At 48.8% G+C, this 23853-nt stretch overlaps 2 protein-coding genes across 15 annotated transcripts in view; one reads left to right on the plus strand and one right to left on the minus strand.

Annotated features, from left to right (window-relative positions):
- Positions 1 to 23853, minus strand: part of CSGALNACT1 (chondroitin sulfate N-acetylgalactosaminyltransferase 1) — a 323001-nt gene that overhangs the window by 11699 nt on the left and 287449 nt on the right. For all 13 annotated transcript variants that reach the window (XM_081524356.1, XM_081524353.1, XM_081524358.1 and 10 more), the window contains 2 exons: positions 15016 to 15117; positions 486 to 664 (listed from right to left, as the gene is read on the minus strand). In XM_081524356.1, the coding sequence (XP_081380482.1) occupies positions 486 to 664; positions 15016 to 15117 (281 nt within the window). The remainder of the gene's footprint in view (positions 1 to 485; positions 665 to 15015; positions 15118 to 23853) is intronic.
- Positions 502 to 23076, plus strand: LOC145519107 (uncharacterized). 2 transcript variants are annotated; one of them, XM_081524365.1, is made up of 3 exons: positions 502 to 1501; positions 2432 to 2636; positions 5184 to 6111. In XM_081524365.1, the coding sequence occupies exons 1-3, from the start codon at positions 1478 to 1480 to the stop codon at positions 5285 to 5287; spliced, it is 333 nt and encodes a 110-aa protein (XP_081380491.1). In that variant the 5' UTR covers positions 502 to 1477; the 3' UTR covers positions 5288 to 6111. The 2 variants fall into 2 exon arrangements, 1 of the variants encoding a protein (XP_081380491.1); XR_014063537.1 differs by lacking the exons at positions 502 to 1501; positions 5184 to 6111 and adding exons at positions 11951 to 12242; positions 18741 to 23076 and having other exon boundaries at positions 2068 to 2636.

Below are 23853 nucleotides of genomic sequence, written 5' to 3' on the forward strand. Positions count from 1 at the left end.
TCAGGGAGCCCAAGGTGGCTCCTCTTTTTCCACCGACACAGAAGCATTTCAGGTTTTTTAACAACCTACACAGCCATTCCAGAGGCTAGCAGTTGAGTCTTGGCCTTGCCTGAGTCCCAGCTTTGAGAACAGTTTTGGGGTCGTGGGTTCTTTCTGCTCAGGGTCCCTCCTGCCGTGGGGGCTGCCCACAGGCATGCCCTTCCTGTGGTTTCAGCAGCTTCTCAGCCCACCTCCTCCCCACCACACTTGCTCATGGTCGTCCCCTGAAGCTGACCTCCCAGGAGAGAACGGAAAAGGGGTTATAAACACGGCCCTGGGACGGACAGCCCCGGAGCTACGGTGGCCGACAGGCCCCCAGTGCGACACCAGAGGAGGAATCAATGAGACGGCTCCCCTGTCTCCGTCACTGGGGGGCTGCAGGCTGATGCCAGGGCGGGGGGTCAGAGCAAGCTGTGCAGAGAAGGGTGCCCGGGAGGGGAGCCCACCTGGCTGCGTGTTCAGCCTGCAGGTGTTGAGGAACTCGGAGGTGAAGTAGATGTCCACGTCGCAGAAGAAGAGCAGCACATTGCCGCCCTTCCAGGAGCGGGCGCCCACGTCCAGCCCCTTCCCCCGAGAGAACTCCCCGCTCAGCTGGATGAAGGTGAAGTTCCTGAAGTTGGCGGCTCTGAAAGGAAGACTGGACACGGTCACTCAGGGGCCCAGGCTTGCAGGACAGAACTCCCTGGAAAATACACGGCCAAGGCCCACGGCATCTCGCCGTGGGCCCTCTGTGACCCGAGGGCGCTGGGATTAGGGCATGAAAATATCTAGTGAAGTTTTGACGTGTTTTGATGCTCAGTCATGTCCAACTCTTTGTGACCCTGTGGACTGTAGCCCACCAGGCTCCTCTGTCCATGGAAGTCTCCAGGCAAGAATCCTGGAGTGGGTAGCTCGTCCCTTTTCCAGGGGATCTTTGCAACCCAGGGATGGAACGCAGGTCTCCTGTGTTGCAAGCAGATTCTTTACTGTCTGAGCCAGGGTAGGTACCAATTTATTTCTTGTTTCTTCCCGTATTGAAAACAACTGTCATGGCTAATGTGAGGGAGAGAACACGAGCCAGTGAAGACCAGGCAAGAGAACCTGGGACAGCCCCATGGCCCTGGAGCCAATGAAAGCATTGGCCAAGGAAATACAGCCACGCTGCCATGGCCCCACCAAGCAGTTCCTCATCAGCATTGAAGTCCAGGAGCCAAGCAGGATGGTCTGGGTCTGTCCCCAGACACACCTGGACCCCCTTCCCACCCACAGGTGAAGCAGCCAAACATGCCAAGGACATGACACTGGGATTCAAAAGGTTGGGACCTCTGGGGCCTGGCTCTCCTGTGCATTAAGACTATGACCTAAGCAAGCCCGTCAATCTCCTGGAGCCTCGGTTGCCTCATCTGCAAAATAGGAATAACGACACCTTCCTTAACTGCTCATAGTTAGTGAGGCAAGCATGGCCAAGAGCAAAAAGCACTGGGTAAGCATCAGCCAGTCTGTTACCAGCACAGGGCTGGGTAATGGAGTCCAGGTGTTTCTTCACTTGGCGGTTCTTGCCCAGAACCTTCTGAAATGGGGCATGTCTTGAACAAAAATTCCAGGAATTCATCCAGTACCGAGTTGGACAGGGACTGTCTTCTCCCAGAGAGAACCAGAGACCAACTCTGGTCCTACTGGAGCTCCCAAGTCCACCTGCACAGGCCGAACATCCAGCCAGCACCCTGTCCTGCTGGCTGGACATACCCTTCCTGCCTGATGGCTTCCTCGCCCCTGGGTCTGAGCCCTCCCCCAACCCAGCCTATCCCACCCCCCCAAGTTCTCTCTAATCTCGATGCCCCAAAAGAGGTTCAAAAACCCTTGTGGTGGTGGTTGAGTCACTAAATCGTGTCCAACTCTTGCGACCCCATGGACTGTAGCCCACCAGGCTCCTCTGTCCATGGGATTTTCCAGGCAAGGATACTGGAGTGGGTTGCTATTCCCTTTTCCAGGGGATCTTCCCGACCCAGGGATCGAACTTGGGTCCCCGGCATTGCAGGTGGATTCTTTACCATCTGAGCCACCAGCGAAGGCCCCTCAACAATCCATACCCACTGTCTGAGGTCTGTAACTATCTCGGGCGAAGGTCAACACAAATCCAGAGTCATGAGCTTTATACGTGCAGTTTAATCAGCGGAACTGGTTCTGCTACCCCCTCCTGGTCTGTCACCTCCCTTTAGACCTGGGCGTGAGCTTGGTTGTTTTTATCCTGGAAACCTGGGCCCAACCTTGTCTGAGTCCAAGGCCAGACATGGCAGGAGGCCTGGTGCCTGGTGGAGCACTGGACGGTGAGTCAGGAGCGCCGGGCCAGGCTCTGGAGCCTCCCAGCCCCACTGGGTGCTCGGCCGATGCTGGTGACTCAACACGTCTACAGATGAATGACTCCCGTCCAGCCCCGCCTCGCGTTACCTGGGGCAGTCACTCCACTTCTCCGGTCTGCTTCCTTGCTGCCCAGCCTCATGGAACGAGCTCAGGCCCTTCACAAGCTAAGATTCTACTGCTGGGTGATTCAGCCCAGCACCCACTCTACGTGCGGGGGACTCTCCTCTTTCAGAACTCCGTCTCGACTCTTCTCTCCGGTAAGTGGCCCCGGGATCCTATTTTCGGAGGTGCGCCTTGAGGTTACATCCCAAGGCTTCCTCCCAAAGGGATGGCACAACCTCCTTGTCCCCAGAGAAGACGTCCAGGTGACCTGCGGCCCTTGCACCATCCTCCCACCCCCCGGAGGTTTCTGCAGCCCACCTCCCCCTGCCCTACCTGGTCAGGTTCCAGGACGGTTCTACCCTTGAGAGATGCCTGAATCTCCACCAGTTCATCTGAGCCAGCCTCCCAGGACGCGTCCCCCACCTGGGGGCCCAGCTTCCTCTCAGAGCTGCAGCAGGTCTCTGTTCTCAACAGTCTCACAGTCCACACTCTGTGAGGCCCGCCCAGCCCACAGGGACATCGGTCAGCTGATGTCCAGGGCAGGCAGGGCAGGCCTGTTCAAACATCAAATCCCGGTTCAGATGTATCTGACCCATGACTCAGGTGCCTCCTCCCAGAGGCTTCCCAGGTTCTGTCAGTAGAGGTTTCAAAGAGAAAAACGCTTCCTATTTGAACAACAGCAAGTAACTTTTGCCAAGAGTAGAGGCAGGCAGGTCCCTAAATTGTGGTGTTAAAAGACATGCAGGATTTTCCTCCCAAACAGCCTACAGTTTATTGGTGCTGACACACCAAATATTTACACAAATAGTATATTTGCTACTTACTGTGTAGAATATCAAACATTTACACAAAGTGGAGTCACGGTGAATAGTTAAAAGAATACAGGCAGCATGAGAAACTGAACTCCCAGGGCTTCCCTGGTGGCGCAGGGGTAAAGAATCCGCCTGCCAAGGCAGGAGACTCAAGTCCAATCCCTCATCCAGGAGGGCCCCACACGCCACAGAGGAGCTAAGCCCATGTGTGACTACTACTGAGCCTGTGCTCTGCAACAAAAGAAGCCACCGCAGTGAGAAGCCCAGACAGCGCAACGAAGGGTGGCCCCCACCCGCCACAGCTAGAGACAAGCCCTCACAGCAACGAAGACCCAGCACAGCCAAAAATAAATACATTATATATAGAAGGACCTCCCTGGTGGCTCAGACGGTAAAGCGTCTGCCTACAATGCGGGAGACCCGGATTCAGTCCCTGGGCCGGGAAGATCTCCTGGAAAAGGAAATGGCAATCCACTCCAGTACTCTTGCCTGGAAAATTCCATGGACGGAGGAGCCTGGTAGGGTACAGTCCATGGGGTCACAAAGAGTCGGACACGACTGAGCGACTTCACTTTCACTTTCTTACTGAACTAACAGCAGGGAGGACGAGCAGCCTGGGGGCTGAGCAAGTGGCAGGGAGACGACTGAGCAACGGCCACAGGCCTGAGGGGACGGTGACTGGGGGGACACACGTGCCCCCACAGAGCTCAGCCTCATCCTGGTGTGAAGTGAAAGTGAAAGTTGCTCAGTCGTGTCCGACTCTTTGTGACCCCATGGACTCTACAGTCCATGGAATTCTCCAGGCCAGGATACTGGCGTGGGTAGCCGTTTCCTTCTCCAGGGGATCTTCCCAACCCAGGGATCGAACCTGGGTCTCCCGCATTGCAGGCGGATTCTTTACCAGCTGAGTCATCAGGGAAGCCCAAGAACAGAGGAGTGGGTAGCCGTTCCCGTCTCCAGGGGATCTTCCCGATCCAGGAATCGAACCGGCGTCTCCTGCATTGCAGGCGGATTCTGGTCTGAGCTCTGCTAAAGGACTGCCTTCACTGCTCGGCCTTGGCGAGTGGGGGTGGGAGGGGAGGCGCTTGCCTGTTAGTCAAGGTTCTTAGCAAAGTGGGTGGGGACAGGTCACCGTCCCTGCGCGTGAAATGGCCCGGACTTAGAAGAATTATTTTTTAAGTCACAGCATCAACTCTGCTTCAGTGTGTTGTGTGAAGAGAAAGAGAACGCAGGCACACGGCTGCTGGGACCTCCCCTCGTGGCCAGATGCACAGGGCAATCGGCCTCCTTTCCCTTCAGCCTCCCCACAAGGACGAGATGCCCATGGCACCGCCCCGTCCAAACGCGCACTTTAAACCCGCTTTCCGCTGTCTGGCGTCTGCATGCCCAACAGGAAGCCCCAGGACACAGCTCCTGCCTGCCCTGTGCACGTAGCGGCCCCTCGGCCCCAGCCCCCACCCTGCACCCCACAGAACCCTGGTTCCCCATCCACCCTGGCCAGCGCCGGCCGGCAGGGGACATTAGGAACCTGGACCAGGGTGCACACAGAGGCAGGGTGGGGACAGAGTCCCTGCTGGCCCAGAAAGCCCCATCGGCCGCTCCTGGGCACTAGGCAGGCAGGGCGACTCTGTCGGCATCTCTGCTTCCCAGAAGGGCTGCGAGGTCACTGCACTTGGTTACACACCTGTCTGCAGGTGTATATCCGTGCCTCCCCCCAGATCACCCAGCCCAGCACCCCTCTAACTAACCAGCGCCCAGAGCACCCTCCTTCTCCTCTCCTGCCACCAGGAAGGGCCTCTGATGACTGACACGGGTTCTCTGCTGAGAACGAGGGCTGAGCTGGGGACACCAGATGGCGAATCAGAATGACTTCCTTCCTCTGTTGTCTAGGACAGCGAGGTGAGCACACGGTGAAGCAGCTGGGCTGGAGGTGGGCCGCCCTCCCGTCTGAGACGCAGCGGCACCAGCTGGAGAGCCGAGGGCGCTCGGGCTGAAGGGACACCGGCGGCCCGGACCTGCCCGCCGAGGGGCTCGCCCGCTGGGTGCAGCGCCTGCCAATGACGCGGGGACCGCGCAGTAAGAGGCTGTGCAAAAGCAAGGACGCGTTTCAACACGGAACACCGACTTGCTGCAGGGGGTCGTGGGTGTGGGAGTATCCACAACACGACCACAAGGCTGCGCCCTCGATGCAGAGGCCCACAGGCAGGGGGCCATGCTGAGCTCTGTCCATCCTCACCCCCTCCGCCAGAAGACGGGCACCGACGGCGTGGGCACGCGGGGACCTCCTGCGTCAGCTCGGTGGTCTCCTCCCAGAGGATCCACTTCCTCCATGGACTCCAGGGAAGATCCCCCCTGATCCTCATGGTCCCTGTTGAGTGGCATCCCCTCTCACCCTCCCGTGGGACGAGGTGTCCTCTCTGGGCCCCCAGGCGCTGGGGCCAGTCCCTCCGCCATCCTCCGGGATCCACTGCCTTCTCTCCTGCCCTGTGCACTTGACCCCCCTGGCCTGTCTTCTAAACCCTGCAGGACAGGGGCTGTCCTTATCTCTGTCTTCAGGGATTATCAGCGCTTGCAGTAAACGGCGCCCACGGGACACAGAGCAGCTCCGTAAACACTGGATGAGTCAGGAGATGAGTCCATGCACTCAGACCTGTTACCGTGGGAGGCGCTGCCCCAGGACACCGCCTGGTCCTCTGTAGTGGGTCTCCCTCTCCAGTCAGGAAGGGGCCCCAGTCAACTCTTTCTCAGGCACAAACCCAAGCTTTACAGAAGATTACAGATATGTCAGTAAAAGAAAAAAAAAGCGCTGAAGAAAATATGATGTAATTTGGGTTGAAATATTTCATTTACCCATACAAAGAAATGTAATATCTAGCGGCATGTCCAGAGTAACAAGGGCTTCTCAGGTGGTGCTAACGGTAAAGAATCCACCTGCCAATGCAGGAGACGCAAGAGATGCAAGTTCGATCCCTGGGTCGGGAAGATGCCCTGGAGGAGCGCATGGCAACCCACTCCAGTACTGCTGCCTGAAAAATTCTATGGACAAGAGGAAGCCTGGTGGGCTACAGTCCATGGGGTGGCGACGAGTCGGACAGGACTGAGCAACCGCACACACACACAAACAACAAGGGTAACCGCCTTGTAAGAAACGGGGGTTTCCACAGCATCGCATTTTTTACTATGTGATTTCTTGTTATGAATCAGAGTCTGCAGTTCCAAATGGCCCCGGGATTACTCATAATTATTTCTTCTCTTTTCTTCGTGAACTGTAATTATCAACTGACAAAATTCTTGAGCTTCTCCTTCAATTCCTTTTTCTTAATGTGAGTCCGATGCACGGGGTCTCCTCCAGGTTAGATGCAGTCATGCTGACAGAGGTTAAAATGACCTGAGGAAGCTACTGTTTCAACGGAGACTTAATTTCTCTAATTGACTTGCATTTCCCAGAACTGCTGGCTTAAAAATGATAAAAGATTTTGCTGTCTGATGTGATCTACTCTAATATCAATATCTTCCCACCACTGCAAGGAAATTATCTTAATGTGACACTTCCCACAAGAGCCCTTCATTAAAAAAAAACCATTTAAAAATTTACATACAAATATATATTTAATGTATAACTTAAAAATTTAAATCTAACATCCATGAATATTGACATTGCTTGTGACTTCTACTTACTAAAGGGATCTGAGTACAGTAAATAATTTAAAGCTAAACATATTCCCAGCTAGTTTTCCATAGCAGGCATTTGAAACAATTTAGAGTTCTCTAGTTTCTGAGCTTATATACAAGCCTGCTTATACAATTGTTTTAACAAGTTTCTTTTGAAAAGATAAACAAAACTGACAAACCTTCAGCTTATTATCTAGAAAAATAACAGCGATGACTCAAATTAACAAAATTATTAGCAAAAAAGGAGGCATTACAGCTGATACCACAGAAATACTAAATATCGTAAGAGACACTTGTGAACAATTACATACCAACAAATTAGATAACAGAAATGGATTAGTTCCTAGAAACATACAATTTATCAAGACTGAATCATGAAGTAATAGAAAATCTGAACAGACAAATAATGAATAAGGAGATTGGATCAGTAATCAAAAATCTCCCCAAATAGAAACCCAGGGCTGGCTGACTTGACAGATGAATTCTACTGAACATTTAAAGAATTAATGCCGGTCCTTCCCAAACTGTTCCAAATACTGAAGGGAGAAGAACATTTCCAAAGTCATTTTATGAGGCCAGCGTCACCCTGATACCAAAGTCAAACAAAAACACAACAAGCAAGGAAAGTTACAAGCCAACATCCCTGAACATAGTGCGAAATTTTCAACACAATACCAGCAAATTGAATTCAAGAGTTCATTAAAAGGATCCTACACCATGATCAAGAGATGTCCATCTCTAGGATGCAAGGATGGTTCAACATCTGCAAATTAGTAAAATGTGATACACCACATTAACAGAATGAAAAATAAAAATCTTATTTCAATAGATAGAGAAAAAATTCAAACATCCTTTTATGATAGAAACGCTTAACAAATTAGGAACAGAAGGAATGTTCCTAAACATAATAAAGGCCATATACTGTAAGTCCACAGCTAACATCACTCTCTCTCTCAAAGTCATTCAGTCGCATCCGACTCTTTGTGACCCCATGGACTGTAGCTCCTCGGTCCATAGAGTTCTCCTGGCAAGAACACTGGAGTGGGTAGCCATTCCTTTCTCCAGGGGATCTTCCCAAACTAGAGATTGAAGCCAAGTCTCCCACATTTCAGGCGGATTCTTTACTGTCTGAGCCACCAGGAAAGCCCACTAACATCATAATCAACAGTAAAAATTTAAAAGCCTTCCCTCAAAGGTCAGGAACAAGACAAGACGTCCACTCTTGCCACTTTTATACAGCATAGTATTGGAAGTCCTAGCAAAGTAATTAAGCAAGAAGATGAAATAAAATGCATCCATCTTGGAAAGAAAGAAATGAAACTGTCACTATTTGCAGATGACATGATACTATATGTGGAAAACCCTAATGACTTCACCAGAAACCCATTAAGAACTAATAAATGAATTTAATAGCACTGCAGGTCTTCCCTAGGTATGAGCACAGCCTCTGGATCCCCAGGAAGGTGCTGGAGCTTTCCCAGTCCCTTGGAGGTCCCACTCCTCAGATTCACCTCCTGAGCCTTTTGGTTAGTCTGCTGTTTTCCCCAGCTCTTTCCTACCGCCTCAGGTAGCCAGTAGCCACAATGTTAAAGACTTCCTGTAACTGTTTTCTGACAAACATCTCTGGATAACAGGTTCTACTGTGACTGCTCTGAGTCAGGTCAAATGAAGACAAGCTTGTGAGGAGGATCTCCCAAGGAAATCCCCAGGCAGGTCAACTAATGACAATTCTCTGAGAATAATGCTCTCGAGAAGAGCCATATCCTGGCTCCCAGTGGCTGCCAAGCTGTGACTCCTGTGGGTTGCTGGCCTTCAAGGTTATTGAAGAGCTGAAGGCGGGGGGAGGGGTGGAAAAGGGGCAACTTAAAGTTCACAAAGCTCTCTCTTCACACCAAGATTCAGTTATTTAGAGAGGCACTTTCTAGTTTGTTGAAAGCTTTACTTTCCACAGTTCTTAAAAAAGTTGATTCTGACGATTTTTACTTATTTTCTCATTGCTTTTATGGAGGAGAATTTTGCAAGGTCTTTATTCCACCATTTCACTGATATAGCCTTTAAAAAAAAAAACTATTCCATTATATTCCATTGTATGAACTGAATTTCATTTAATTTTTTCCATAGCATATCTTCTCTAAATTTTTACTTGGAAAAATTTAAACCATTAGAAATTTTGTAAGCATACTAAAGTACCTATATACCATTCACCCAGATTCATCAAGTGTTAAAATTTGGCTGTATTTCCTTCCTTCCTCTGAACCATTTGAGGTTACAGGCATCATGGCAACTTCACTTTCAAAAATAAGGACCAAGACATTTTCCTTTATAACATAACAGTGATGTACTTATGCTCAAGAAATTTAACACTATCATAATACTACAATCTATATGCCACGCTCAAATCCCCCAAAGAACAACTTGAAACACCTACAAATACAGGCACATCTGCACAAAGAACTGGTCATCAAACAGAGTCATGCATAGTCGTGCTCAGTCCCTTCTCTGGCAGATGCCGGGTGAGACGACTACAGGCCTGAGATGCTGCCTTCACTTGTGAGGCACTTCCCAGTGTCCAGGACTCTTTATCTTCCAGAAATGAATTCACTTTGTAGCCTTTTTCATTTTAGCAGATGAGACTCTTATCTAAAACGTCCTTGTTGGGACTTCCCAACAAGGTGGTCCAGTGATCAGATCTGCCTTCCAACGCAGGGGACGCGGGACTTGATCCCTGGTCAGAGAACTAAGATCCCACATGCCGCGGGGCAGCTAAGCCCCGACCTCAAAACTAGAGAGAAGCCCGCACACCGCAACGAAGAGCCCATGTGAGGCAAGATGTGACGCAGGCAAATAAATACTAAAAAGTAAATAAATAAAATGAAACCTCCTCGTTTATGAAGACTATTAAAGTAACAATTACACTCAATTTCAGACAACTTTCTCCCCAGTTTTCTTTAGGGACATTCTGATAAATTGCTCCTGAAGATACATGTCAAACAGGTCCCTTCAAAGAGGCGTGAAATTCGGACACCACCACGGCCACAAAGGCTGCTTCCCGACAGCACACACGAGGCCCTCTCGGGCACCGGCTGCAAAGGCTGGTTCCCGACAGCACACACGAGGCCCTCTCGGGCACCGGCTGCAGGACAGGGTGCTCTCAGTTGCAGTGCTTCTATTTCAGAGACTATTCTTCTGAAAGATGCCTTCCTGCCCTCACGACTGGACAGAGATGCCACACAGTAAATTAAAACTCATGCAAATCCATCTACCAGTATGGTTTTTTAAAATTTTCTAACACACAGCTCCAAGCAGATGTCCCCTAGGCTGCGTGTGTGTAAGTCAGGCGCTCAGTCATGTCCAACCCTTTGTAGCCCCACAGACTGTAGCCCTCCAGGCTCCTCTGTCCACGGGATTCTTCAGGAAAGAATACTGGCGTGGGAGTGGGTCCCCTAGGCTAGAACTCCCCATACGGGCCATGGACCACTCACATCAGCATCGCAGGCTGAACTCATTCTTAGCCTCGATTCCTAGGCTTCATCTCAGTCCTAACGACTCAGAATTTCTGGGGCTGCAGCTCAGGAATCTGCATATTTAAAAGCACTCCAGGTTATTCAAAGTACATTTATATTTGAGAACCACTGAGCTAGGCTGTAATTTGAGACTAGCTGAAGCGTAGTGCTAAAAAGCAAAGACATCACTTTGCCAACAAAGGTCCGTATAGTCAGGGCTATGGTCTTTCCGGTAGTTATGTACAGATGTGAGAGCTGGACTATAAAGAAAGCAGAGCACCAAAGAATCGATGCTTTTGAACTGCGGTGTTGAAGAAGACTCTGAAGAGTCCCCTGGACTGCAAGGAGATCCAACCAGTCCATCCTAAAGGAGATCAGTTCTGGGTGTTCACTGGAAGGACTGACACTGAAGCTGAAGCTCCAGTACTTCGGCCACCTCATACGAATGGCTGACTCATTTGAAAAGACTCTGATGCTGGGAAAGATAGAAGGCAGGAGGAGAAGGGGATGACAGAGGATGAGATGGTTGGATGGCACCACCGACTCGATGGATATGAACTTGAGAAGACTCTGGGAGATACGGAAGGACAGGAAAGCCTGGGGTGCTGTAGTCCATGGGGTCACAAAGAATCAGGCATGACTCAACAACTGAACAACAAGTATGAAAACCTCTATGGAATAAAATCATCTATTGAGAACTAACTTGTTGTTGTTTTGTTGTTGTTTTTTAGTCACTAAGTTGTGCCCGACTCTTTTGTGACCCCAGACTGTAGCCCGCAGGCTCCTCTGTCCATGGAATTTCCCAGGCAAGAATACTGGAGTGGATTGAAATTTCCTTCTCCAGGGGATTTTCTCAACCCAGGAATTAAACCTACATCTCCTGCATTGGCAGGTGGATTCTTTACCACTGAGCCACCAGGGAAGCCCAAGGGGAGACTAGAAAATGGTTCTTGAGATCTTATGCCTGGATCCTCTCTCAAACTAATAGGATCTCTATGTCAGTGGCTTCTAAATATTTTGACCAGAGTGCTTATCCTTACAAAAGTATATATTACACATCATGACACAGGAACCCCTCTACACACACACTCTCTGAAATCAAAGTTTCATGAAACAATATTTAATCGTTACTACTTGTGATACATTTTGATAATCTTCTATCCCATTCTACCTTGGTTTTTTGAAAACACTGCACACAATCCACTAATATCAAATCAATTTCACAACACTCTAATGAAGCACAAAGGGTAGTTTGGAAAACACTGCTATGCAGCTGTCAACTGAAATGTAAAGCTCGGCGGAGTAAGCGTAAACCGAGAGATATAAACACTGCACGCTAGTCACTAAGCTAGACTTTTTCAAGATATTCTTAAAATATGTATATATTAGCTAGATTTAGAATAGTTTTATCACAATGCTGATAGCCAGGTGAAACAAATTTCATTTAAACTGGTTTCGAATCTTCTTATTTTCAATGAACAGCTATGGCTTTTTGGAGTGAGAATCTGCAGTGATGTTAAGACTGGGAATCTGGAAGTTACCGACGAGGTTCAGACCTGCCTGTCCCCCAGATCAGGGGTGGCAGCATGAGTACCAACCTCTCCAAACGTCCACTTCTTCATCTAAGAAATGGGGTCAGGGACCCCTAGTGATTGAGTCCATGCTTCCCCTGCAGAGGGCATGGGTTTGATCCCTGGCAGGGGAATTAAGATCCCACATGCCGTGCAGAAGAAAAAAGAAAAAATGGGGTTAATAACAGCTTCTATCTTATAAGGTTGGTGAGAATATTAAATCATATCATTCATGTTAATAACAACAGTTTAATAACAATAATGGTTTTAATATTATTTAATAATTTATTGAATAGTTTAATAATAACTGTTTAATATTATTCGAAGATGATATGCATTTTAATGAAAGTTTTAGCATCTTAAGGGAATGATAGAAATGATAGTTAAGTAAAGCTTCTTCTATGTGTTTTACACAGATTACTATGTACAAATTTGCTACACAGTGGGCATTGTCCTTCTCCCAGTGGACAAACACTGAACATTTTAAAACTGAGTAAGGCCCTATGCTAAGGGCTGGAGTCACGGAAGCCTGATAACCTAGTGAGGACAATAGAAATGTAAACAGGCAAATCACATGCCAGGTACCGTACATAAGAGATGCTGAGGCAGAGGCTGTTCAGAGCTCAGAGAGGGGAGGACAGGGCAGGGTGAGCTCCAGAGTGGGGATCTGGGTGCGGATGGACAGAGGGTCAGAGGAAGCAGGAAGGAGGGCGGAGGGAACGCCAGACCTAAGGGAACACGGAGAGTGAGGACGAAGGGTGAACTGCGCCCCCGTGCGGCTGCGGGGCACTGAGCCATCAAAATGAGGTGAGAGATAAGAGCCGGCTTGGGGACAAGACTGGGTACCCAAGTGGGTACAGTGCGTGACGAGCAACTTCTTCTGTTCTGTGGGGTTGCAGGCAGCAGCCGTGGGAAACCAGCTCAGGCTGGCGGCAGAGGGCAGGGCATTCCTAAAGCAACACCCCGGAGGGGGCAGAACACGCCCCACGGCCTCCATGACATCAAGACTGCAGCATCACTGGTGATCAGAGCGGGGAGGCAGGAAGTTTCTGCAGCACTGCTTCAATGACTGGCTCAGGCTCCAGCACAAAGTCCCCCTCAGGGCTAGCTTCGTCTCTGGGAGTTTTCCAAACCATCCCTACCCCGGGAATGATTGTACTTTCCTTGTCCCTCTGATTGTGAATTCAGCCCGCCAGGTAATGTGATACGGAAGAAACTGCCTTGATAGAGTCCTGGGCACTCCGGCCACTGGACAGAGTATTTCCTGTAACACGGCCTCAGGGGCCTCCCATTTGTCCATCAGACTCATGTTAAGTTCGGCCCGAAGTATCTATCAGCAAATGTCCGATCGCCTTCTGATGTCCTTGGAAGATGCCAGATCCAGCCTGACTGTGCTTTAGAGTCAGCTGGATCTCTACTTAAAATACTCCAAAAGGAGGTAGCTCAGGCAGCCCCTGGAGGGACCTCCACTTTCCTAGACAATCGTTCTCAATCCTGGCTGCATGTGAGAATCATCTGGAAGGTGTGAAAAAGATCCACACCTCGGGTGGCTACCTGCAGAGATGTTAAAACCTATCCACCGGGCAGAGGACATGAATCCTAATAACTCCCGCTCCGCACTCCCAAGTAGAGATGAAAAGGATACTGCAATGCATTGGAGTAGAGAGATTTCTATTTCATTTACGTTTAGGATATTCAATTATTTTATTCCCTTTGATCTCCCTTCGGCAGGCGCCACGGCTTTAAACTGGTACTAGTTTCAAACTCTTTTAACTCCTTATTGCTTTAGAACAGAGGTTGGCAAACTTTTTCTATAAAGGACCAGACAGTAAAGTTTAGCTTTGTGAGTTACGCTGTCTCTGTCATAACTACTCAGCTCTGCAGTTGAGTATGAAAGCAGCCATAAATGATACAGAAAGAGATGAGCAAGCCTTCGAGCCAATAAAACTTCATTTACAAAAGTAAGTGTGGATAGAATTTGATCAGTGCACCGCTTTAGATGTCTGAATAATTACCACCATTCTGACCTTTGCTCGGTAATACAAAATTAGTAACAACGCCTGAAAATAAACACAAAAAACACAGTTAGTCTCAGCATCTTATGCTTTGACTATCATCCTATTACCAATTACCAGAGACTCAAAACAGAGGGACTTGTTTATACTCAAACCAGATGAACCTACTCAGATGACTTCCGCTCCCAGTACCTCTGACCACCCTCTAAGACGTCCCTACAGAGAAACCACCCATCTGGTCATTCACCTGCAGCTGCAAACCAGGAGGGGTGAGCAGACAGTACCACCAGCCTCCTCACAAGCAGAAAATGCCACACATATGTACCCATTACATACATGTTTGTTAGTTTCTTTGGGTAGGGGAAAAAAACCCTCTCTGTTGTTTTTTTAAATACATTTATTCCCCACGTAACTGATGAATGAGGTAGAAACCCACAACCCTCCGTCCAAAGGTGCTGGTTCAACAGCTTCTGTGAATCTAGGGTCCCTCCCCAGTCATCACCACCCACCCCTCACTGATCTCAAAATGCAGAATGAGACAGTCAGAGGGTTAGCCCATTTGTGAAGTGGATGAGGCGGAGCCCTGATGAGCAGGGCTGAGAAGCAGCTCCCCACACGGCCGTGCTCCCCAACTCCATCCTGCCGAGTGTAGTCCCCACACCTGCCGTTCACAGGGTGTGCCGAAGAAGCCCTGTCTCCGACCCAGGCCACTCTGGGCTGCTATCCGCCCCCCATACGAGTCGCTGCCCCACACTACGAGGACGGGTGTGAGGTGGGCGGTCCCCAGGAAGGAGGGTGCAGAGCCAAGCCCTTAACCCCCCCAACACACAAGGCCAGCCCGTCACTCTCCGGGTCGGGTCACCGGCAGCGGTTAAGGACATAAAACAGCCTGGACGAGCTCAGGTACCTCCTCCCGGGCTCAGGTGCCGGACTCCCGACCACGGCTCCACCTCGGACTCACCTGGAAGTGTTCTCAAGTATTCCTTTGACCTCATCCATTTCTTCTTTCCCAAAGTAAACGACAGTGAGATGAACTCTCCCGTCCTGTTGGATGCACATCTCCCTGGAAAACAAAACACGGAAGTCTGGTTCTGGGTCTACAACGATAGGCAAAGCCCAAACAAATACCTATTCTGTAAAGTGCGAAAGGGTTCCCCGGGCATGAGCCGCCAGGAAAGCAGAGCAGGGGACAGGACACTCTGGCTGGCTCGTCCCAGCGTCTGTATTCCTATTTCTCTTACCAAGAAAACCATGGAATTTAAACATGTAGATCTGCAATGAAAACGCAAGATGCAAGAGGCTGCAGGCTCAACCTGCCTCAGGTCCGGCCTATTGGGGCCGGGATCCAATGTCCAGAACAGCGCTGGGGCCGTCCCTTTTTTGGCCACAAGAAGTCTACAAAGGACGGAAGACACAGAGCCCATTGTACAGATGAGAATGCCGAAGTCCAGCAAGGGTGAGACTGGACTCCTCGTCCTTGCCTCTTCTTGTGTGTGCAACACAAAATAGTCTTAGAGACTAAACAAGCAAAGGTTAAGAGACATTTATTCTTTTGAGGGCTCCAGAAACCCTGGGGACACCCAGCATCGTAGCGCTGAGGGGGCGACAGGCCAGAAGCACCACTGCTGGACGGCACCCTCCCCAGGCAGGTGGATCCGCCCCTGCTCCCCACGGCCCTCTATGTGGCTGACAGTACGTGTTATGTGTCTGTGTGTCATTTCAGCAGATTTCTGAAAGCAGCTTAAAGACACATTTCTACTTTGCTGCTGTTCAGCTGCTAAGTCGTGTCCAACTCTTTGCAACCCCACGAATTGCAGCACAGCAGGCTTCCCTGTCCTTCACTATCTCGAGGCGTGTGCTCAGACTCACGTCCATCCCGTTGGTGATGCCATTCAACCATCTCATCCTCTGTCATCCCCTTCTCCTTTTGCCCTGAATCTTTCCCAGCATCAGGGTCTTTTCCAATGAGTCAGTTCTTCCCATCAGGTGGTACTGGGGCTTCAGCTTCAGCATCAGTCCTTCCAATATTCAGGACTGATTTCCTTTAGGACTGACTGGTTTGATCTCCTTGCAGTCCAAGGGACTCTCAAGAGTCTTCTCCAACACCACAGTTCAAAAGCATCAATTCTTTGACCCTCACTCCTCTTTATACAATTCTACTGGCAGGATGATATTTTGGGAAATGCTGATACTTCCCAAAAAAAGATGTCCTTTTCATTATAGGGGACTGGAATGCAAAAGTAGGAAGTCAAGAAACACCTGGAGTAACAGGCAAGTTTGGCCGTGGAGTACAGAATGAAGCAGGGCAGAGGCTAATAGAGTTTTGCCACAAGAACACACTGGTCATAGCAAACACCCTATTCCAACAACACAAGAGAAGACTCTACACGTGGACATCACCAGATGGTCAACACTGAAATCAGATTGATTATATTCTTTGCAGCCAAAGATGGAGAAGCTCTATACAGTCAGCAAAAACAAGACCGGGAGCTGACTGTGGCTCAGATCATGAACTGCTTATTGCCAAATTCAGACTTAAATTGAAGAAAGTAGGAAAAACTACTAGACCATTCAGGTATGACCTAGATCAAATCCCTTATGAGTATACTGTGGAAGGTGACAAATAGATTTAAGGGTCTAGACCTGATAGACAGAGTGCCCGATGAACTATGGACAGAGGTTCGTGACATTGTACAGGAGACAGGGATCAAGAAAATCCCCATGGAAAAGAAATGCAAAAAAGCAAAATGGCTGTCTGAGGAGGCCTTACAGATAGCTGGGAAGAGAAGAGAAGTGAAAAGCAAAGGAGAAAAGGAAAGATATTCCCATCTGAATGCAGAGTTCCAAAGAATAGCAAGGAGAGATAAGAAAGCCTTCCTCAGCGATCAGTGCAAAGAAATAGAGGAAAACAACAGATTGGGAAAGACTAGAGATCTCTTCAAGAAAATTAGAGATACCAAAGGAACATTTCATGCAAAGATGGGCTCGATAAAGGACAGAAATGGTATGGACCTAACAGAAGCAGAAGATATTAAGAAGAGGTGGCAAGAATACACAGAAGAACTGTACAAAAAAGATCTTCACGACCCAGATAATCACGATGGTGTGATCACTCACCTAGAGCCAGACATCCTGGAATGTGAAGTCAAGTGGGCCTTAGAAAGCATCACTACGAACAAAGCTAGTGGAGGTGATGGAATTCCAGTTGAGCTATTTCAAATCCTCAAAGGTGATGCTGTGAAAGTGCTGCACTCGATATGCCAGCAAATTTGGAAAACTCAGCAGTGGCCACAGGACTGGAAAAGGTCAGTCTTCGTTCCAATCCCAAAGAAAGGCAATGCCAAAGAATGCTCAAACTACCGCACAATTGCACTCATCTCACATGCTAGTAAAGTAATGCTCAAAATTCTCCAAGCCAGGCTTCAGCAACACATGAACCGTGAACTTCCAGATGTTCAAGCTGGTTTTAGAAAAGGCAGAGGAACCAGAGATCAAATTGCCAATATCCGCTGGATCATCGAAAAAGCAAGAGAGTTCCAGAAAAACATCTATTTCTGCTTTATTGACTATGCCAAAGCCTTTGACTGTGTGGATCACAATAAACTGTGGAAAATTCTGAAAGAGATGGGAATACCAGACCACCTGACCTGTCTCTTGAGAAACCTGTATGCAGGTCAGGAAGCAACAGTTAGAACTGGACATGGAACAACAGACTGGTTCCAAATAGGAAAAGGAGTACGTCAAGGCTGTATATTGTCACCCTGCTTATTTAACTTATATGCAGAGTACATCATGAGAAACGCTGGGCTGGAAGAAACACAAACTGGAATCAAGATTGCCGGGAGAAATATCAATAACCTCAGATATGCAGATGACACCACCCTTATGGCAGAAAGTGAAGAAGAACTAAAGAGCCTCTTGATGAAGGTGAAATAGGAGAGTGAAAAAGTTGGCTTAAAGCTCAACGTTCAGAAAACTAAGATTATGGCATCTGGTCCCATCACTTCATGGGAAATAGATGGGGAAAGAGTGGAAACAGTGTCAGACTTTATTTTTTTGGGCTCCAAAATCACTGCGGATGATGCTTGCAGCCATGAAATTAAAAGACGCTTACTCCTTGGAAGGAAGGTTATGGCCAACCTAGATAGCATATTTAAAAGCAGTGACATTACTTTGCCAACAAAAGTCCGTCTAGTCAAGGCTATGGTTTTTCCAGTGGTCATGTATGAATGTGAGAGTTGGACGGTGAAGAAAGCTGAGCGCCGAAGAATTGATACTTTTGAACTGTGGTGTTGGAGAAGACTCTTGAGAGTCCCTTGGACTGCAAGGAGATCCAATCAATCCATCCTAAAAGAGATCAATCCTGGGTGTTCATTGGAAGGTCTGATGTTGAAGCTAAAACTCCAATACTTTGGGCACCTCACGCGAAGAGTTGACTCATTGGAAAAGACCCTAATGCTGGGTAGGATTGGGGGCGGGAGGAGAAGGGGACGACAGAGGATGAGATGGTTGGTTGGCATCACCGACTCGATGGACATGGGTTTGGGTAGACTCCGGGAGTTGGTGATGGACAGAGAGGCCTGGCGTGCTGCAATTCATGGGGTCGCAGAGAGTCGGACACGACTGAGCGACTGAACTGATACTTCCCGTGTCCTTCCGTTTCATTCCTTCATTTTTGTGTTGCAGCTTCCCTGAACCACTAGACAACCACCCACGTCAGTCTCAGAGTCTCCGAGCTCTAACTGCAGAGGCCAATTTATCCAGTGATTTTTATCTTGACATCGAGGTGGAGGGACTACCTACCTGGGGTTGCTGGAAATATCAGAGAAGACATGGTTCCTGCCCTCAAAAACTTACTTAAGAAATAAATGAGTTCAAATGAAATCATCAGACAGCTCGTGGCACTGATGAAAAAGTACACGGAATTCAGAAAGGATGACCATCCTGCGGGCTGGAATGGCTGGCACCGTGAGGGACATGTAGCACTGCGGTGCAGAGAGGAGGAGGAGAGAATTCCAGAGGGAAGAAGTACCAGGGAAGATTCTACTGACCCGGGCAAGAGGCACAGGCTTCACCGGCTCAGATCCTTGTTTCTGCGAATTCTCTCTCGTCTCAGAGGAAGGAAGAGAAGATCTGACTATGAAACCAGACTGAATTTGGTGCTCTGAGAAGCAGACAAGGGACCAGGAATGGGTCTGGGGTGCTGTTCGTGCTTCAAAACTGAGAGCTTCCCGGCCCCACCCTTGCAGACCGAGCTACCACCCACAGGGGACAAACTTCTCTGTACGTAAAAGGCTCCTTCTGCAAACCTGCCAGAGAATAGTGCAACTCCTTTGGCTAGGCCAGAATAAAAGCACACACAGCATCAGGCGCCTGAAAAACTGTGCTTTAAAGTGTGCGCACTCGGGAGAAAAATCCATCCCGGATGGATCAGGAGAGGGTCACCCACTGAGCCTGAATAAAAAGCATCCTTGTTTTTTCTAGCAACATCTTTGTTGGCTTTTTAAAATCCATCAAAGGACTTCCTGTTTTCAAGGAATAAAACAGAGACACATTGGACCTGTACTTCTCATTCACCAGCTCCAGCTTCCTGAAAAGGCAAAGCAGAGTTTATTCTGAGGGCCACCTCCAGGCCCCACTCCATTCATTCATTACTCCTTCTTGCCTTCATTCAGCAAACAAGTCTTAAAAATCGAGTAAGACGTTTCTGCCCTTGAAAAAGTCTCCATCTGATGGGAGATTGCATGATTAAAGCTATCTACACAGCGGCCAACACACGCTGCCTCCCAAGGAGAAACACCATCACCATCTGTCTGATAATTTTATAAACTTTCGTATTTTTCAAAGCAGGTCTCCCTGAACTGCATCCCCTGAAAGACGAGAGGACAAACACCGAGTCCCATTGTTGTGCGATGCATAGTTCTCACTGGAGTCAGATTGTAAAAGAATAACCATGTGTGACTCCATAGAGGGACCATCCAGGTTTCCTGGGATTCTCCAGTTTAGCTCTGAAAGTCCACTGCCCAGTAAATGCCTCAGAGCAAACTGGGACAACTGGTCACCCTGCCCACGTCAGGGACTTGACAGGAAGGAATGAGAGCGGGAGACACAGCTGGTCAGAAAACAGCAGTAACAGGTCTAGTGAGGCAAGGAGGGCGGCGGGGATGTGGCCGATTTCTGATGGGCGATGGGGACCGGTACCAAGGTCAAGGCAGCATCGCTAGACAGGCGAGCGGATGCCCCGCAGGTGGAGAGGACTGGGGCAAGGGCTCTCCTGGCTGAGAAGGTGCAAAGGCAAGGAAATCATGTCACAGTTCTTGTCTCAGTCAGTCTGCTCTTCAGGTACATCGGGGATGAGAAGAAAACCTACCGAGGCTTTAATCACGTCCCGTGCGAATGAAAAAACATGAAACAGCCCGTCAGGCTCCAGTGTCTCCCTGTGGTCAGCGAGGACTCCAGGGAGACACAGGGAATAGAGAGGGATGGGGGCCCATCAGAATCGGGCTTCAGAAAGCAACCTTCTCCAGCTTGGTGGGTCCTCTCCCCTCCCGCACCCCACGCTGAAGGACTCACAACTGGATGCCACGACTTGAGGAGCTGAGGTGTGAGAGCCAGTAGTGACCCTCGACCCAGCCACAGGGACCCGCTCTCCTGGGGGCCCATTTCAGGACAGCAAATGAGACCACCGACAACTGACGGTTTTCTTCTCTTGAACAGATGTTTCTACATAATCTGTGGCTCCAATGAAGTTAAAAACAGCCTCTATCAGGCCCCGGAGAGACCTTTATGGAAACAAGGCGAATGATGTAGATAACCGTTTCTCACACATGTGTACCAGAAACTTTCGGGGGACAGCATCGGAGTCTGATCAGAGAATCGCCCACCCAGGGAGAGGTAGGGAGCGAGGCTGGGTGGGGGACGGGGCTGGGTGAGCGACGCAAGCTTTCCTTCTGGGAACACAAAGAAGACAAAGGGCCTCTCGGATCAAGGCCCACGTGTGCGGCCTGGCAAAGCGCATGCACGGCAGGGCTGGGCTGGTCCCCTGCTCACCCAGTAGAGCCCATGCTGCAGCCCCACCTCCATCTCAGAGAGTCCACAGTCACTGGTTTCTGAAGACCTAGAAATGTCCAGAAACATCTTAATGGTGCTAAGCAGGAAGAGGATTTTTAAAAGTGCTGCAAAAATTAAAGTAAAAGGTGTCCCTGATACTATGTTTAAATGTCATAAATGCCTTGCAAGGGATGAGAGAAGAGTTGGAGGAAGGGAAATGGGAGAACATTAAACAAAAATAACCAGCAAAGTCTGAGAAGGCTCAGAGCAACATGGGGAAAGGTCCTCAGTCCAGCTGGAAGGTGTCAAAATAAAAATCGAGCAAACACATGTACACCCATGGCTGATTCATGTGAATGTATGGCAAAAACCGCCACAATATTGTAAAGTAATTAGCCTCCAATTAAAATAAAGAATAAAAAAAAGAAATTGGAAAATATGATTAATGTGAATAAAGATGGATAATTGGAAAATTTTAAAAAAACAAATGAGAAAAATCTTTGAAAATCATAAAAAAAATCATTTCCATAAAAATTCTTTTTTTTGTTGTTCTTGGAGAGGCTCAGAGACAAAGACCATCTACAATGTTGTTACAGTGAGGTTCCTCCTGCAACTGCAAACAAACTACACAACGAAACGACAGATGCACTTAAAACGGATAAGCCAAGGGAAGCCGAAAAGCAAATGCAAGAAGAGTCTCCAAAAAGGCAGAATGAGGTGATAAAAAAAAAGGACAGGGAGGTCGGTTTCAGCCAACACATCGCTAGGCAAAGGGAACTGAATCTGAAGCAAGTTCTCTTGGGTGCACCCCCTCTACTCTGGGCCAGGCTGAAGACGTCCTGGGAGTGGAGGCATCTGGGGCCTTCATGGGAGGGGAGACGGCTCGTGGACTCTGAGGTTCCTCCAGGGACCAGGGCCCCCGGAAAGCAAGGGAGGAGGCGCCTGCTGGAGTGAAGAGCCATCTCATCTCCATAGCAACAGTGGAGTCCCAGAGCACACAGGCCCTGGAGCAGCCCCAGTGCACCTGACCCGGGCGGTCCATACGTCTCCTCAGGGTACACGCCGGTGTCATTCCCACTCAGGGCGGGGACAGCCCTGGAGCTTCAGCCGCATCACTTCTTGTCCGTCCAGGAACACCCCCCATCTCCGTTCATGGCCTCTGCAATAAAGGCCCTGAGGGTCTCGTGCTAGGAAGATTTTGTCTCACCCAACAAACAGCAGCTACCTTTTCATTAGCCACTGAGGCTGAGGCAAAGGAGGCTTTCTATCTGAAAATCAAATTCCTCACATAAAGGAAAGGCTTGTGTGAAAGCAGATTAAAGACGAAAGCATTAAAAATCAGAGAGCAGCGAATACATTGAGAAAACCTACGAAATCCATAAGGAGGTCCGAGAAGCAGAGAAATCAGTAACAAAGCAGCAGAGGGCTCAAAATGAGAGCACCAAAAACGTTCCCCGAAATGAAGAGTCCACTGAGACAACGAGACAGCCACTTCCCAGGCAGACTGATACGAAGTCCAGGGTCCCCAGGGAGGAGAAAGGGGTCTGGGGCTCTCCAAGTGGAGATAGGGGTCTGGACTTCTCAAGAAGGAAAGGACAAACGTTTTTTTCCCTCTACATTCCTTAGTCTCAGTCACATAAAACATTTTTATCTTTAAGCCTGGAACTGATGATTACACAACTAACAACTGGGTTTGGACTCTGTACTGATGTATCCTGCCTGAGGACAGTTTCTCCTTCCTGGGGGCCTTCTAGCTAATCCTGTCATCTTGAAATGTGTACTGTGGGAGTGGGTCTAGTAAGATCTCTGCAACCTCCGGACATTCTTTTGATTCACTGTAATAACTAATTGGAGAGTATATTAATTCCGTTGCTAACACTAGCAAGGGGGGCACTCTTTCTGCCCCTTTCTGATGTCTGTGTCAGAAGCTTTCTCTATCTCCTTTATGCTTCAATAAAACCATTACACAAAAGCTCTGAGCGATCAAGCCTCGTCTCTGGCCCCCAATTGAATTCTTTTCTGGAAGCCAAGAATCCTGGCATCTTTCACGGTTCAGCAACAACCTTTCACAAACAAGGAAAGTGAATTACAGGAGACAGAAAAACAAGACTCTGAGCTGAGATTCATCCTGGTTAAGTGACCACGACTCATGGTAAAGAAAGGCTTTCTTCCGCCAATTTCAGGAAAGACAAAGCAAAGCTGGCCTCACACTTCTCCACGGCATCGTCATATGCAGAAGAACCTCCACAACCTCCCAAGGAAAGGAAATGTGTCCAAGAGCTTTAGGCCCAGTCAAGGCACCCTTAAGCTGTGCAGATAACAAGCAAGCATTGTGCTCTCAAGCACTCAGGACCCTTCTTGAAGAGACATCTTGACCATGAAATCCAGGCACCCTAAACCTCAGGAGTGAAGGAGTCATTGTCGGAGCACTGCTGATGAAGGCCCTAAATCCAGACACACAGGAGCCATGGTTATGACACAGAGTGTCAGGGCTGCAAGCCCCGTCAAGGTAAAAATAACAGACAGCTGAGACATGGGGACATGGGCCCCAGAGAGTGGGGAAATAACCGTGCTCCTCTCTTCTTACCGGAATTTTTCGGTCCATCTAGTCTAACATTAATACATGGGATAGAGATACATAATGATTTCAATCGGCTCAGTTTCGTAAAATATGTTTTACCTTCAGAGCCATCTCTAATTAGACCTCTAATTAGACAGAATAGAACAGAATCTCTCTCTCTCTTTTAGA

The sequence above is a fragment of the Giraffa tippelskirchi genome, chromosome 8 (genome assembly GCF_054371585.1).
Source record: "Giraffa tippelskirchi isolate mGirTip1 chromosome 8, T2T-mGirTip1v1.2.pri, whole genome shotgun sequence".
Classification (NCBI taxonomy): Eukaryota; Metazoa; Chordata; class Mammalia; order Artiodactyla; family Giraffidae; genus Giraffa; species Giraffa tippelskirchi.